The following is a 16,973-nucleotide window of genomic DNA, read 5'->3' on the forward strand; positions in this document are numbered from 1 at the left end:
ACTGACTTATCCCTCTGTGCAAATACTCCAGATCACGAGAAAAGAGAATAGTGCTGGAAAGACAAATATTAAAATGAAGCTCTTTTTCCCCATCTGTCGCAACTGCACACCATAGGATGGATTTCAATCAAAACAACAGACAAAATAGTTCAAATGTTACAATAGTTAGAAACAGTTTAAATGTTTAAATTTAAAAGTTAAATGTGTTTGTCTGAGCACATTTTAAATTGTACTGTCACAAAGTCTTGGACAGAGTACCAAAATACGTACCAAAAAAGATGCAAAAAATCAAAATCAATAGTGCAAATGTTTTTTAAAAAATTATTCTGACTCCAAGAAAAAGTGGTTGAGAGAAATATCTGGAACACAGTGGAATAGAAACAAACAAATCTTGAACACATTCATTGGTTCACTGCTTATGTTTTGAGACTCCTATGAAATTATGCAGTGTCTTCCAGTAATGCAGGGTGAATTCTTGTCATCACCAAACCACTTATTATTCAGCTGGTTTTAAATATCTTGAGAAATTTCATAATATAATATGATCATATAACATCAGTCATAGTGGTCATCATGAATTCACATACAAGTAATTTTTTTTCCTCAAGGTCTATGATTTGTACCCCTATGATTTGTAGTCACAAATTAATTAGTGAATGATCCACTATGAGACAGAGGCCTAAAAGTGAAAGAAAAGTAATTAGCATATGGCTTCCATGTCCCTTGTAGCTCTTCTCAGCACAGCTAGAACAGGTGGTCTCTTGTGACCTGCTGGAAGAGTTTCGAAAGGTATGTCGAAACAAGAGTCACGTGCAAAAGAGTCCCCCAATAGTTACGCCAGCATTGGCTTCCTTTCTCATCGTAGAGCAACATAGCAATAATGATTGTTCCTAAGAATGCCCTGGCCTAGACAAGAAACCCTTGCTCCCCTAGGTACAAGTAACTGAAGTTGTCAAATCACTAACATTCTAGATTTGTAAGATGATTGGTTGACTTTGTTGGCGTTGAAACATGTCATTGAAACCTCATGAAACCTGGTTCTCATAAACCGGGACTGGTCTAATGGGGATGCTCGCCCTCTGAAGTGTAAAGTACATAAAAAGTACCCAGGAGTTGTTATGCATAAATATTAGATCATAAAATAAATTATGGCATAAATCTGTAAAAATGTCATTTGTAGTAAAACAGAGTGAAAATTATTATATAAAACTAAAAAAAATCAAGTATTCTCTCTTTTCCTTATGACATTTTCTTTTTAAATTCTCTCCTTTCACTTCAGTGATAATATCAATGTATGTGTTCATTCAGTGTATATGGCTCTGTTGGCTCTGGTCATTGGTAATGGGCAAAAGCAGAACTGGAAATTCACCATGCCTGACTTTGCAGAGCTTCCAAACTCTGCTTTGTGACTGTTAAACACAGGTCTACTCCTCTACGTTTTTATCAATAAAGCACACAATTGGGTTATGCAGTCCACATGCCCCAGCTGATATCATTTCTGGGGTAAAAGCTTGCTGACCTTGTAAAGGGAAAGGGTTGTTGATTCTTTCTTTCAGGTAGTCTTTTTAATGAGGAAGTATTAGCTGATATTGTGTGTTTTTTATGAATCCCCTGGATTCTCATTGATTTATTTCTCAGATGTTCTTAGGCCTCATTCAATCAGCACTTAAATATGGTTGTGACTTCCTTTGCACTCTGAACATGTATGTAAAGTACGATTAAAAGAGGGCATGACACCTGCATCATCCTACTAGAACCAGCTAGCTAAAACAGTTGATAGTACTGCTTTATGTTACACTACATGTACATGTACATTACATTACATGCATTTAGCAGAAGCTCTTATCCAGAGCGACTTCCAACACAATAGAACATAAGTATATCGATACAAGTTTAAGGAGCAACAGTGTCAGACCAAGCTAACACTCACAAACTCACGCCTAACACCATTCAAGCCATACCACAAGTTAACTTGTTAACTGCTTGCTAACTCCTTTGTATGTTAATGAACACAAACGTGTGAGACAAGGAAGCATAGTTAACCACTAGCAGTAGCTACTCAGCAAACAAGTGTGCAAGTGATGCTTGGCACTTCCATTACTCCATTCCATTATTTCACCCATGCTCATTGTCAACACATTTAGCAATTAAGACACCAGTAATGATTGCTTTGCAGCACCAAGTGCCACAATAGTCTTCAACTTGTCAAAACTGTCTACAATCAAATTTAGTTTTGGTACAACTGTCTTGCATCAGTACAACTCTTGTGGCTGTCTGAAATGAACAGGTTGTGTTCTTTGTACACACGGGGCACATGTGTTAACTTAAAGTCAGTCTGAGTCAATTAGTTTGCCATGTGGAGAGAACATTTTTCACCAGCTCACACTCAGCTTAGTATTAACTTTAGTGTGCTCAACAATTTGTGCTGGTTTGAATACATTTTTGGATGATAAAAAAACACATTGGCATATTACTGAGAGACATGCAAACTACTATTTACCATAATGAGAGTAAGGTTACAGTAAAATGAATTCAAAATAAGTTCTACAAATAAAGGTGAGATTCTGCCTTCTGAAAGCTTCTTTGGCTTGTCTTATTGCTCAGTTTTCTCCCTCTGAAAGTCTTGTAAACTGTCTATCTTTTGAAAAAGGAGAACAGAAAGTAAGAAAACATTTCTGTCAAGTCTAAGGCCGACTGAAAGGCTGTAGGGCTAGAATGTTGCTCAGCTCATCAAAAAATACAATGGAGAAGCAAGTGGAGCCGTACGTCATTGCATCTCACAGCAAATACATTGTAAGCTAAATCTGCAAGATAATTTTCCTTGTATGTAGTAATCTTTATGTACCTCACGATATGTGCTGAGGTCAGGCCCAGGGCCACTCTGGTAGAAACCAGGCATGCCTTCTTGTCGATAATGTTGTGTTCAAGCTGCGGGTGGGGGTTCCACTGAGAACGAAAGCTCACATTCCAGGACACCAGCTTTAGCTCAATACACATGGCACAACCGTGGAGACCATGGAGCAAAATTAAGTTTGCTGGATGTTTAGGAGATGTTTTTAAATTTTTAAATGTTTTGCTCAGTAGTATGTTAAGATAGAGAACTGTTGAGCACTGCAACGGACAGGGTGTTGCTGGTACAACTTGTATGGAACTGTCTGATATGGTCACCCACCCAAAGTAAAAGACATGCAAAAAGTAGTTAATCTTACATGCCGCTACATGCAGAGACTTCCTCTTCCCCTCTGTGCTATGTCGCCATTGGTTGATACCAAATTCCCTTTTTTTAGAGGGAGAAAAAAAATGTCCTTCTACCCCCACCCTTGGCCATTGCTCCTAAGCCTCTTACAGGCATATTTCCATGGCCAACACCAGCAGTTTTCAGCCCACACTGTTCTAGTGTTTGGAAAGAAAATTAAGACAAAAAAGGAAAGACAAAATTGTTTTGTGAAAATGATGGTCAAATCAGTAAAAATAGGAGGAACAGGCGTAAGCAGTACATGACACTACTAAGCATTCAAGGGCTCCTGTCTAACCTGCTAGTCCTTTACCACACCTACAAGTGTTTGTCAACAGCTGAGTGGGAGCAATTTCCTGGAGAGAAGAGTGTGGGAGGGGCTATTTGTGTCTGTGTAAAACAAGTGTTTCCCAACACTGGTCTTGTTGGTGCACTGTTTATGCTGGCTTTTGTTCCAACTCTCACATTCATTACTCTTGATTAAGCTGTTCATTGAATATGGGCTGCAGTGTCTGGATCTGACATCATAACAGTTATGTACCTTATGTCTGTGAACAATGAAATGTGTTGAGCAGAGAAATTCAAATACATGTTTATTCCGCATACTTATGTGGATTTCGATCTGAATTAAATGTTAATGAATTGCTCTCAGCCCTGAGGCAGTTACCAGCACTCTGACAAGTGGTTAATCTTAATAATTTAACCTAAATATTAACCACTGTTATTAATTTGTATTCTTACACAGATATACACACTACATGAATATATCAACCACACATGCTTTTTTCACAAAGGACTAAAATCACATACTTCTCCAGTAACCTCAAACCTAGGCAACTTAATGAAACCTATTTGAAAACGAATTAAGAGCTCGGCTATGAAAAAACAAACACATACGCAGCATGCATCTAAGCCCAGGGTTGAGAAACACTAACTACTTTTCTGTTGTTTTTGCATGTTACATTTTCAGCTTTGTTGGTGGCTTGTCTTATAATCATGGACATTTTACAATGGCTATTTAACTAAAACTGTGAACCTTTTGAATGAATCAAGGGGTTTTAGAACATTTTAGCCAGTTATAATTTTATTCCCTTAAGATAGTATCATCAAAATATTCTAATACACAAATGTTTTGAGTAGTTTGTGTCAGACTAGACCTTAGAAACTATCATTAGGACAAGTCCACTGCACAGTCAGACATTATTGTGGATCAGATACTTTCTGGCATAGGATAATACTGGAAACAGAATATATAATACCAAACAGTATTACTACATCAGTTTTACTGTGTTGACCTGTCTGTTTGGAAGTGCTTCATCAGGATTAACAGTAAAAATGACTAGTAATATTTTGCCATTTATAAACTAAAGCATGTGCAGTAAATGACTGGCAGACCTAAGATGTCAAAGAAGTGAGAAAAACTGTGAGAAAAAGTGTTGGATTTTTAGGATAAAGATAGTTGGGATTATTTCACTTTTAATGTTTTGATCACTAGGAATATATTTTGATGTTTATGTGTTTTTTAGTTTCTAAATCAGTTTCAAACTACTGGCTTTTGCAACACTTATACTATTCCCCCCAAAATCTCAAAGTCTCAGAGCTGGACAATGTAACATTTTACTGATGGATATAAGAGAACTCACTTACGTTTGACATGAGTCTCTACAGCTCCGGCATTGTGTTTTAAACATGACAGTGCTGCCATGGTTACTGTTCCTTAGGGATCACATTCTTTCACATTACTTGAGTCAAACCTCTGCAAAGTAAATACCTCTAAACTGGGACATGGAAATCAGAGCTTTTTGATGGGACAATTAGCTGATGCTGTCTAAACAAATATTTTTTTGGTCATCTGGATTCATGTTATGTTTTATTTTGCAAGGTTGATATCAAAACATCAATCTCAAAACTTGAGTCATTGCACAATTTTAAATGCTATTCATATATATGAAAGTGAAGTATCACAAATGAAGGCCAATAAACCAAAATGAAAGGAAAATGAAAATCGACATGTTAAAATTTCCTTGAATGATCTGATTGAAAGTCAGAGGGGTAAGATAGGTGAAATGCTGAGAAAGATGGACAGTGTAAATCAGGGATGAGTCATTTATGGTTCTCCAGTCACAAGTTTACTATACGATCAGGTCACCTGCCACGTTCAGCAAAGACATGGTGCCCTCACTTTGCAAAATGAGTCACACTTGGGCCTCAGGCACATCATCCCTACCTTGCTCATAGCTGACCACAACCTGATGCACATATATGTTACCCACAGTGCGTAACTGGTGAGGGGAGACAACACGGTCCAGCTGGTCAGAAAGAAGAGAGATTTGGACTGAATGAAATTTAAAAAAAATAAAAACAAATCCAGGAGAGGGAATTTAAAAGAAACGTGACTGAGAAAGCCACAGCAATCCGCCATATTGCCCATTGAACACTAGCAGGGACACAGTAACAAAATCACCAGAAGTTCATCCCGTTTCCTAAAGTGAAATATGATACATGACTTTAATGTTGTTTTAATGTTGAATTCCCATCATGCAATGTCTTATGAAGGCATTCGTTTTACAGCAATATTGTTAATTAAGTTTAAAGTATTTGATTCTCTTCTCTGAGGCCTCTGTATAATGCCACCATAAGCAAAGCATCAAATTGGCCATTTCTATTCATAACAGCTTTTAGGGAGAAATGTCAAGGCATTAGATTTAGTGTTAAATGTTTTGGGATATTTTTGTTAGATGTCATGAATGGTTAAGGTAGCAAATATCATTTATTTGAAATACATCAGTGTCCTATCTTGAGAAGTGATGATTTTTCATTGTCCTTGATACAGTATGAATATAAACCATGAATTAAACTGCATATAACTGGCTGGAGCTTGTAAAGAATTTACTGTTTCTATCTGATATAGCTAGAGGAAGGGGTTGCTGATCTGCAGTCTTTGTGTATTACCATGAATTAATATAACATCCACTAGTTTAGTTACCCTCTCACTTGTGCAAATGTTGATGGAGCTTTGTGACTCGAGCTGCAGTAACTGATGGAAAAATAATACACTGCAATGTTCCAGTGGCTTATATCAGTTCTGAAGAAAGAGTTTATGCCCTGGATTTTATTTGGCTGCTTCTGGACATTGCAATTTCATTTATTTGGACTCTCAGATCCTACCCCAAACAATCACGATTTGGTATTAAAAATATATAAAGAAACAAATAGAAAATCAGTGGAAATCTGAATACAGGTCCTGGTACATCTTGTTCAATAAGAATTTTAATGGATAACAAATTAAATTGTGAAGTCATTGATATTATACAGTGCATTAAAATATTTGGGAAAGCTAACACAAATTTTGTATTCTTATTAACTCTAAAAGAATGACATGAAAAACAATTATCACAAACAAAGCGGTGTTTAGAGTTTACTGTGAACTTGAACTCAACCATAATTTTTACAGATGGTGCACTTCTGTGGACACCAATGCCCAGAAAAAAGGACATTCTTGAAAAAAGAAAAAAAGGTAATGTAAACAGCCCCAGTACCATCACCATCCACACAAACATATAGGATATGACATAAAATAATTAACTGCTGTGTTGTAAATAAGACCACCTGGATGCTGAGGTTATTAAAAATCTCCAGAGAACAGACAGATTAAAGCTTTTTGAAAAGACAGTCAGTCCCAGAAAGCAAAGTATTATTTTTTAAAACAAAATTGTAATAACATGACTCAGATTTTACCAACAAGCATTCAAGTCCAGCAAGAAACAATTTAAAATGATTGGCTCTGGAGAGCAGCACACATCAAGGCAACAAACTGGCAAGAATATGAGATTTGGTAGCCCTGCCAATGAGACTGGAATTCACTGTTGATTCACTCTTATGTATTCCTCATTGTAAACAGTGCTAGCATGAGATAAATGGTCATACATATGTAGCAGAGCTGAAAGTGGTAGCTTGAGCAGTGGCAGCAGCTAGCAGAGCAGTTTCACTGGTGATGTCACTCCCGGACCATCATTATCTGTGGGACTGTGAGAGCCAACTAAGGCATGCCGTGTATTTCATTAGATCTTGCATTATTCACTGCAAATGTGTGTTGGAATGCAGAGATAATCAAGTATGGTTTATGGGACAGCTTTTATCACACTTCAACAGATAGCTTTGTTTTTTTTATTCCAGCCATCTGTGAAGATCACCGTCATACAGGTATAGGGGAAAGGAACCTCTCAGGGCAGAGACCTTGAGAAGGAGAGAGACCAAACCAAAATCAGAGAAAGAGCTTACAGTAACTGACAGGGTTAGAGTCTAAGCTGTGTCATTTGCCCACAATGACTGGGAGCATGGGTGGATGACATTTCTCCACTGGTGTAGGGAAGGTTGCTTTGAGCCACTGCTCCCTCATTCCACCACTTTTGCACCCTGTAGCAACTTGGGAGGCGCCTGTGAATCTCCCTGATGATGCCCGTGGAAATGTTCCCATCTTCCAGTTGGCATTCACTGCCCTGTGGTGTGCTGTGGAACTTGTAGTGTGAAAAAAGTGTGTTTATCAGAGGACTTTTGTTTTGCATTCATCACATATTACTGCCTCCTCATAACACAAAAGTGTATGTCATTATAGGTGGCAGTTTTAATAAGATAGCTTGCCAAGTTTGTGAGATGTTCTGTCTGAAACATCTGTCATGCTAATTTTGTCAAACACACACACTGCCGTGCTTTACAATGTTTGGAGTGCCCTCCTGGCTTTGCTCAAAATTGCTGACAATTTATTAATATGTAGCTGACATCCTTGTCCATAGCCCCGCTGTCCCCCCTTAAATCAATGACATGACCCCAGTTAAGGGTGAGGTTTTAAGCCTTCTTTATGACCCCACTAAGCCCTAAAATGGCAGTGGGGAAGAAACCAGCAGGCCACCAGCCCTAGTTCCTGACAGCCCCAGTTCCAAGTGAAGAAATGGGTTTGAAAAAGTTGCTTTGTACTGACTTGGAAGTTAAAATCTTTGTAGATAAGAAAAATACAAGGCAGTTGAGTATCATCTTTTCACTTCCTTTAGTGAATTTTTCATGTGATTCTAAAAAGGCATAATGACATAAAACAAACAACTCTATAGGTTTACCTTCCTCTTGAGCTTTACTACAGACGGCCTTCTAATATGAAAATAACTCACCTGACATGGCCGTCCTCCATCTGAAGTGTCAGAGGAGGTGGCTCGGTTTCAATGGACTAATGACGCACGTTTTCAGGTGGAGAACGTCACGCTATTTTTGCGGGGGTGGAGTTACGTGAGCATTCAGTGACTGCTTCGTGCTGGAGCAACAGCAGAGCGGACACCGACCCAGCACGGACGGTAGCTGTATGGTACAAGACCACTAGCGAGATCATTTTTCTCTTCTTCTTAGGGACCGGCTTTATGATTAAGCTACAATCTTCAATGAGTAAGCATATCCCTGTAAGTATTTTTAAATTCATTAAATTCATTCATTTTTCTTGATTTGCAGTTTTTGATTTTTAATGCGAAAGAGATGGCTAACGTTAGTTGGCTAGTTTAAATTCGTCGCTACATTACGGCCTTTTGTCCTAATTTGCTTTGTGTAACATGGTTGATTTTGTCATTTTAAATGATCGACTTTGTCGTGATACGACAGGAAGGTAGACAATTTAACTTGCTAATATTGTCAGACGGTATCTAGCGTGAAGGCGCTACAGTTTGGGGAATTTTCTAGGCACGGCTCAGAATGGTAACGGTAGCACAAGCTTGCCAATTACGCTATCAGCACCTTCTCCCGGTGCTTACGATTTGCTCTTGGAAGTTGCTAGCTACCTGTGTACTTTTGTCTAATTACTTAATTAGGGCGTTAATTTCAGGGGTGTTGTGTTCAAAGCACTCGTGCCAGTTTTTCTAATATAATTTAGTTATCTATTGACAATTGTTATTCACAGGCCAACATGAGCTAGCTGGAAGCACGCTAAGGTTATAGTGTAGGTAGGCCTCAGTGTCCGAGTACTCAGGGGGAAAGCAGTTGGCTAAGCTAGTTAGCTTCGGGCCACACGAGCCCATCCCGCGATCCTTTCTTCAATGTCCCAGCCCCCCTCTTGCTCGTTCAGTACTTTGTTTGGCTTCCTGCGTGGTTGATTGCTGTAAATGGTAATGTAATGGCTAAATAAGCTAACATTGCCACATTGAATCACCGCGGACTACGTAGCCATGCCACATTGTCATTGTTAGCTTGATTGTTAGATGGTTAGGCACCTACATAACCGGCGTTTTACGAACTAACCTTATTTAAAAGGCTGTTACAATAGCTAGTCGGCGCATAATGAAGCGAATGGTTTAATATTGGTTCAAAGGGGTACTCAGGAATTGTACCTGTGGGAATGTTGTTTTGTAGCTTGTTGGCTAACCAGTGGTACAGGAGTACGACTGCGAGGAGCAAATCCTGCTCAATCCAGTTGCTCGCTCGAAGAAGTAGGGCACGGACATGCCCTCATTTTTCTCCAGTTCGAAGCAGTCTGAAGAACTGTGGACCACCAGCAAATGTTTGTTGTTGCTAGGGTAAATATTACGCCCCAAATGTAAAAAATAATAATCATCACAAGTCAGTATCCATTTCAAGGTGACAGTTTTATTTAGAGAGTGTTTTACCGTGTGTATTACCAGATATGGCCGTGTAGCTTGAGAATACGACGCGGTGTTATTCTAGGTAGTGCACCAGGAGTGGTTAGCAAGCAAACCTTATCTGAAAGAACACAGCTAGCTAGCAACGCTGTAATGGCCTCCCTCTTGGCTCTGCTCAAGTATTTGCAAGACCGAGCCCAAAGCGACCAGGGCTTGTTGGGTTCCTTTGTAAATTAATCCGTCTGTAAGGCGCTTAGGGCGAAAGAGAATGTCCACTTTCCGTGGAAAAACGCGCCCAAGAAAGCGCCTGTGAAACACAAAGAAAATCATTTTGTAAACATGTCGCACCGCGGTGGTTTAGTCACGATTTAAACCATGATCACGTCGAAATGACGTATTCGTTCGGTACTTTTTCAATAACATTTCGTGACATTTTTTTACGAGCACTCTTCACAGGGTAGCTATATTACAGTATGGCTCGCTATATTACTCGAAAAGCACAGTATAGTTGTAATTCAGACGGATTGCCGAGTGCCTGACCCACCCTAGTCTACACTGCTCCTGAGATGGACGTCTGTGGCCGGGAGGTATGTTTTGTCAGAGAACAGGGTGGCATATGTTCTATTTAAACGATTACCAATCCGTACATTACAATGTTATCCAGTTATACATCTGGATATTTACTGAGACAGTTGTGGGTTAAGTACCTTGTTCAAGGGTACAGCAGAAGTGCCCCAGTGGGGAATGAAACCGGCAATCTTTTGGTTGCGAGTCCTGCTCTTTAACCGCTATGTTACACTGCTGCCTGAAATCGGTAGAATCAGAGGTTCTTGGTAGTAGTAATGTAAATCACAGTGCAGTATATTTCATTCTATTACATGTATTGCCTCACCAGCAAGTAAAATACCTTTCCTGTCTCATTAATTGCCTATTTGTGTTGAAACCATGGATCACTTTTAGATAGCAGATGTTGAAGGCTGAAGTGGATTTTGTCTACATTATGATGCTTGAAACTGACAGAAGAGTCAGTGGATATTTGACCTTCGAAACAGAGCTTGATTCTTTTTAATATTTTAGTAATTAATTCATGCTTGTTTCATGTCAGATTGTCTTCTACTTCTCAATAAACATAGTCCATATGCTCCCCAGAAAGCTATGAGGCTTCCAAGTGGCCATGGCATAAATGTAGAAAAATAAGATATATTTAAATATACATTTTAAGGTGTCCTCTTCCATCAGAAAATGTTTCTCTGTATAGACAGCACGCTGTCCTTGGGTCCTAGGGTCAGCAGAGCTAAGGATCAAAAGTGTTCAGTCATTGTTCCTGTGTATGAGGATCTTCCCCTGACTTGGGGGAATGGTTGCTGACCTCCCCTTTCTCTCTTGTTGTTTCTCTCACAGCAGTTCTGTGGTGTTCTTGGTCACACATTTATGGAGTTTCTGAAGGGCAGTGGGGATTACTGCCAGGCACAGCACGACGTCTATGCAGACAAGTGAACTGTAGGAACATATTATTACTCCACAAAGAAGCCCCCTTAAGGAGCTGAGCGCCTGGCGGTATCTGGGAAACCAGAGTGTTGAACTTGCAGCAGTGGCAGAGCGTTCATCTCACCTGAGGAGAAAACACCTGGATGGGGTAATCTTCGAGCACACTGCCTTCGACGGCTTCCGTCTATTCGGATTTGAGAAGATCTTTGGATTTGTTTGGAGAGGTCCATCGCCCACTTTGCCCATCCCTTTCCCACCCCATTCCAGGCCCCTCAACTTCAGACCAGCAAAGGCTGAGTTTTTTTCTTGCAAGGAATATAAGAAGACACGTTCTGTCCTCCCGCCTGGTTCGTCCACTCTTTCATTGGGTTATTAAAAAGTATTGTTTGTCACTGAATTTGTAAATCTTTTCACAATGGCCCGTATGAATCGCCCTGCCCCTGTGGAGATCACGTACAAGAATATGAGATTCCTCATCACTCACAACCCCACCAATGCCACCTTAAACAAGTTCATAGAGGTGAGCTCCAGCAAAATCCTTCATCACTTTTGGGAGCTGAAGCATGGTATCTGTTGAATGAGTTTTATTAAAATGTTTTGGCTTGTAGCTTCTGTATTTACTTACTTTATTTTATTGTAAATAGCAACAGGCCTTATTAACTTGTCTTTGACTTAGAGATTTAAGTGATCTGTTCAAATTGCAAACTTTTCTCTCAGGACCATTATTGTAGGCCGCAAACAATAATTACAGGTGCAAAATCTTAGTACATGTTTTTATTCAGAAGAAGTGTGTGTACTTGAGCATGGAATGTGAGTCTCTTTACTGTCATGATTTTGGATGTAATGGATTGGAATAAACTTATTACTAACCTTACTGGCAGATAGTAGCATGCATAGATTATGTATTAGTATATTAATGGAAAACAGTGTGTTGTAACATGGCTGTGTTGATTTGGTTGTATTTACAGGAATTGAAGAAATATGGAGTGACCACCGTTGTTAGAGTATGTGAAGCCACCTATGATGCTGCACAGGTGGAGAAAGAAGGGATTCAGGTTTTGGTAAGCATTAAGATGACATCTGGTATTGTAAGGGCTTTTGTGATTGTGAGACATGAATGTAATATGTTATGGTCTTGGGACACCTTGATATGCAAGTTCCAAAGGTTTTACACAGCTGGACATCATTGGTCTCCCCCCCCCCTCCTTGTTAGGATTGGCCCTTTGACGATGGAGCTCCTCCCTCCAACCAGATTGTTGATGATTGGCTGAACCTCCTGAGGGCCAAGTTCCGCGAGGAGCCTGGCTGCTGCATCGCTGTCCATTGCGTGGCGGGGCTTGGAAGGTATGTATCTGTTAGTTACTTTTTGTTACAATGTCCTGAATGAATCGCAGCAAAAAGAGAAGGTGATGCATGCGGAAATGTTACTCATCCGTAACTCAGTGATCCATCTGTCTGGTGGTGATATCATTGAGTGGCAGTGGTGCAGTCTGCCACCTTATGACTAACAAGCTATGGTACTGAGTTTAGATATTGCCTGTTTAGTTTTTATTGTTATGATTATTTATTCATCAAATCTTTAAATGAATGTTTGTTAGGGGTGTAGTACTCAACAGGTCTGAGTCACGCCAATGGTGAAAATGAGTCACTAAAATAATGCATCTTGTCACTTGTCAAACAGTGGTAAACACTATGCAAATACTGAATATATTTCTTTGCATCAAAGAGCCCCAGTCCTGGTTGCCCTTGCCATGATAGAATGTGGGATGAAGTATGAAGATGCTGTCCAGTTCATCAGACAGTAAGTTTAATTTTGCATCACCTCAAACAAGAGGATAGTGTTAATTTCAAACATCATGAGAGTTCAATTTTTTGTCGCCCCTTTTTAACTATACTTACTATTACTTGATTTTCACTGTCATCTAGGAAGCGCCGTGGTGCATTCAACAGTAAACAGCTCCTTTATCTGGAGAAGTATCGTCCAAAGATGCGCCTGCGATTCAAAGACTCCAACGGCCATCGTAACAACTGCTGCATCCAGTAGGGCAGAAGTCATTCGCCACTCGCTAACTCCCCCTACAGAAGGCACAGAGTGTTTGTGTTGTGGCCACATGTTGTGCAGATGCCCCTTGAACCCCCCAATTCAGTAAACGATATGTAGGTACATCCATAGGAAACCATGACACATCACCTTTCAACCAACACCCATTTTGCCCAATCCCGTGATTTCTCAAAGGTACCCTCCACTGTTTTAAAAGTTGGTCTAAAGATATTAAAAATAATTTTACCGTTGCAAATTATTGGGATGGCTTGGTCGGTTAATATTCATCTTCAACTTTTGGGGGTTCATAGTTTTTCAGCTTTTGTACCCAGCAAAAAACTGCCCCCCCCCCCCCCCCCAATAGTATTTTATTTTAGTGTAGCTGTTTCAGGGTGTACTCTAAGAAGATGTAAGGGTTTTCCTGGCCTTTTGTGCCCAGATTCCTCCTGTCGGGATGACACATAGCCAGCTTCCAACCAGCAAACTACCAATAACATGTTGTTGTGTAAAAATAGTTTGCTGTATTGATCTCGTAAGATAAAAATGTTATAATTCTACAAGTAGGAAGATGCAGGAGCCAGCTGCTTACATAAGTTACAGTTGTTACGTGCTCTCCAACTGACAACCTTTTAGCTACTGTGCTCTGCTCGCTACTGCTATGTAACCATCAATTAATATAGCTACATGGCTGATGTTTATAGCGAATTTAAATCTGGTCAAAATCTCACCAATTGGAAAGACTGCATAATGTCTTAGTCCCGTACATTCCTGTGATGCAATGTGTAAAAGTTTTTGAAAAGGGGGTTCTAGCCAAAAACTGCAGGTGTCCAATTTTTTTACAGCTCCTTAAACTGCCCAGACTGCTGACATATCTCAGCTCATGGCTGCACATTGGCTTGAAGGCACCACTTCTGTACTTAACATGAGTCTCTTTACCCTTCTGGGATGTTTGAATTTACCTTTTTTCTGTGTTTAAAATCTTAAGCGTGACAGTTGCTGATTGAATTGCTCTAAAAACACATTCATGTTTCTGAAACAATTGTACATTCATCACAACTAACAATCTATTTGTGTTTTAGGGGCAAATCTTTTGATTCCATTTTTTATTAAGAAGATGATCAGATGATGCATTGACATTTTTTCCATAACATTGTTGAAACCATGCCAATTGTGAAATGCACACCAGAGCTGGTCAATAACATTTTTAGTATTTAGTGAAAGATCAGTTGCTATGTTAAACGAGGAACTGATGCCTAGGAAGAAGAGGGGAGTTGTTGCATTCTTGAAACAAAGCTAGAGAAAAGCAGCTTTTCACAGTGGCTTTCACATCAGAGACATAGAGGCACTTACGCTTTTTTGGCTCAAAATTACTTGTTTGCATGATATTAGACAAGTATTTGGAAAGGGTTGAGTTAACACTTTCCCTGAGGTCTGTGATGCTAAGGTCATCAGCGCTTGTAAGTGGTAACTGTAGGAATGGAAAACCAGCTGTACCCTTGCATATAGCTGCACGATCATTGATTTGCTGGCATTGCCTCACTTTGGTTTGTTCTGACTAAATTCTGGGGCGTATTCTTGGCAGCGTCATCCAACCACTTGTCTCTACCAGTTATACTGATACGATCTAGATGCACTCCACTAATCGTGAAACCTCCATTTGAGAAAGAACAGAAATGTATGCACTTTTCACTGCTTTGCATGGTTCGACCCCCCCCCCCCCCCAAAAAAAAAACTGCTATGAATGATGATGGCAGAAATGGAGAAGGTAGCATTCAGACACCTGCCAATCAACCTGAATGTCAGTCCCCACTCCCTCACAGGCTTTGTGGTAAACACAACCCCCATCCCCAGAGAGAGGTGGACTTTGAGCGAAATTGTCAACCCATTGCATTATTTTAACCATGGCCATAACCTTGATCAGAGTTTGAAGGCTTTCTTTTGTAACTTGTGAAAATAAAATACTGACCAGTTTTTAGACCAATGTTTAAAACCATGTGGGATCCTTACAAAGGACATTTATCAACAGTTACAAATCAGAGTAGACAAATTTGTTACATTAAACTGTGAAGTTAGTTAAGTTAGGTGCCAAACATGTTTTAGTTTTGTATGAACATACATGCCATCATAAGATTAGTGACATGCAGACCAGTTTGATCACTTTCTCTTAGTGTTTGTCTTGGAAAGAACAAGGAAAATGGGTACTCATTGTATATACTGGTACTTGTTTACTTTTTATTAACGGAGGGTTGGTTTTTGCACATCTGTTTTACTTTTTAACAAAAATGAAATGACTTTGGTATAACACTAAAATTGTCTGATTCTGCGTCCTCTTTCTGTAAACCTCCATTTTATTTAAAACCGTAGAAGCACATGCTCTCCTTCAGTTGGTCACGTTTTAAAAGCCTTATGGTTTAAAAGGAAAATGGCCCTCTGTTGGTTTATTGGGGCCAGGTGATGTGTTTGGAGGGGGTGTTTAGTACTATTTGGATCAAATTAAAAACGTTGCCTTTGTCTTGCAGGAAGTATGCCCTTCAGTAACTTTTTAATATACAGATGCTTTGGTATTGTAGTTAAAACTTATTGTATAATGATCTTGAAGACATTTTTTTTCTTTTAAATGTGTGTACCAACTTTGTTTACCAACTACTGCTTTGTCTAAAATGTGATTTCTTCTGTTGGCTTCAAACTGGACATCAATGTCTGCAATATTTTGTATGCCTTTTTATTTGATCTGCATAACTTAATACTTGGATACTTGATAATTTATGTATTTGAAATGGTGATGTGTTAATGTTAGATCAACTATTTATACTGTAAATGGGAACGTGTGCTGTAGTACTGTGGGAGAAGCAACTGGCCAGTGTTTACTAGCTTGTGAGAAAGCTCGTATGTGAAATAAACACTGAAATGCATATGCTTTCCTTCATTTGTGACTCCTTTATTGAGGGACAACAGAAATGGGGATTTAGTAGAGATGGAACACTCAAAGTAAAACACAAATAAAAAAATGGTGATGGTCAATGTTCAGACTTATTGATATGCCAGATACCAAGAATTACATGTGTTTACTATGATGACAATCCTAATGTCTGCAACACTCTCTGGTCTGTGTTAAACTGCCAGCAAATAAGCTCTGTGGAAACCTAATATGCTTCTCTTCAACTCAAAGAAATATCCCTATCCCTATTCCCAATGTCAATAAGATTCCTGAAGTCCTCATACAGGTATATTTGGGTACGTTGCAGGTTTGATTCTCCATCGCAGATGACTACATTATGAATAATGGACATTCCCATGACTATGTTTTAATTCACCAAGGACACATAAATAGCTTAATGCAAATGGTTGTGTAAATCATCATGCTTATCAGGGTTCACTGCAGTCAAGTTACTGATATTTTCCAATCAGGTTATCATGTTTATAACCATACCTTATATACTTAAGGTTATGTGAAGCAAAGGTTTAATTGCTTTTCAAGAGATTAACCTGAGCTTCACTTCTAGCCTTTTTTGAACTCATCTCATGCTCCAAAATAATCTCTCCCACTCTGACACATCAACACACTGTTCATGTTTGGTTTAATGCCAGCTGGAAACTG

At 39.3% G+C, this 16,973-nt stretch overlaps 1 protein-coding gene across 2 annotated transcripts; it reads left to right on the forward strand.

The window, feature by feature from the left end:
* The first annotated feature begins 8,535 nt into the window (after nt 1-8,535).
* On the forward strand, nt 8,536-15,106 carry ptp4a1 (protein tyrosine phosphatase 4A1). Of its 2 annotated transcripts, none has more exons than XM_036546627.1 (6): nt 8,536-8,679; nt 11,248-11,854; nt 12,303-12,395; nt 12,548-12,678; nt 13,061-13,135; nt 13,261-15,106. In XM_036546627.1, the coding sequence occupies exons 2-6, from the start codon at nt 11,750-11,752 to the stop codon at nt 13,376-13,378; spliced, it is 522 nt and encodes a 173-aa protein (XP_036402520.1). In that variant the 5' UTR covers nt 8,536-8,679; nt 11,248-11,749; the 3' UTR covers nt 13,379-15,106. The 2 variants fall into 2 exon arrangements, with proteins under 2 accessions (XP_036402520.1, XP_036402521.1); XM_036546628.1 differs by having other exon boundaries at nt 11,251-11,854.
* Nucleotides 15,107-16,973: the final 1,867 nt, after the last annotated feature.

This window comes from Megalops cyprinoides, chromosome 15, assembly GCF_013368585.1.
Source record: "Megalops cyprinoides isolate fMegCyp1 chromosome 15, fMegCyp1.pri, whole genome shotgun sequence".
NCBI lineage: Eukaryota > Metazoa > Chordata > Actinopteri > Elopiformes > Megalopidae > Megalops > Megalops cyprinoides.

Bases quoted from the DNA above. Each gene is read 5' to 3' on its own strand.
- ptp4a1 (XM_036546627.1), top strand. From the start codon at position 11,750: ATGGCCCGTATGAATCGCCCTGCCCCTGTGGAGATCACGTACAAGAAT. The intron at 11,855-12,302 runs GTGAGCTCCAGC...TTGTATTTACAG, and splicing joins CCTTAAACAAGTTCATAGAG to GAATTGAAGAAATATGGAGT. The intron at 12,396-12,547 runs GTAAGCATTAAG...CCTCCTTGTTAG, and splicing joins AAGAAGGGATTCAGGTTTTG to GATTGGCCCTTTGACGATGG.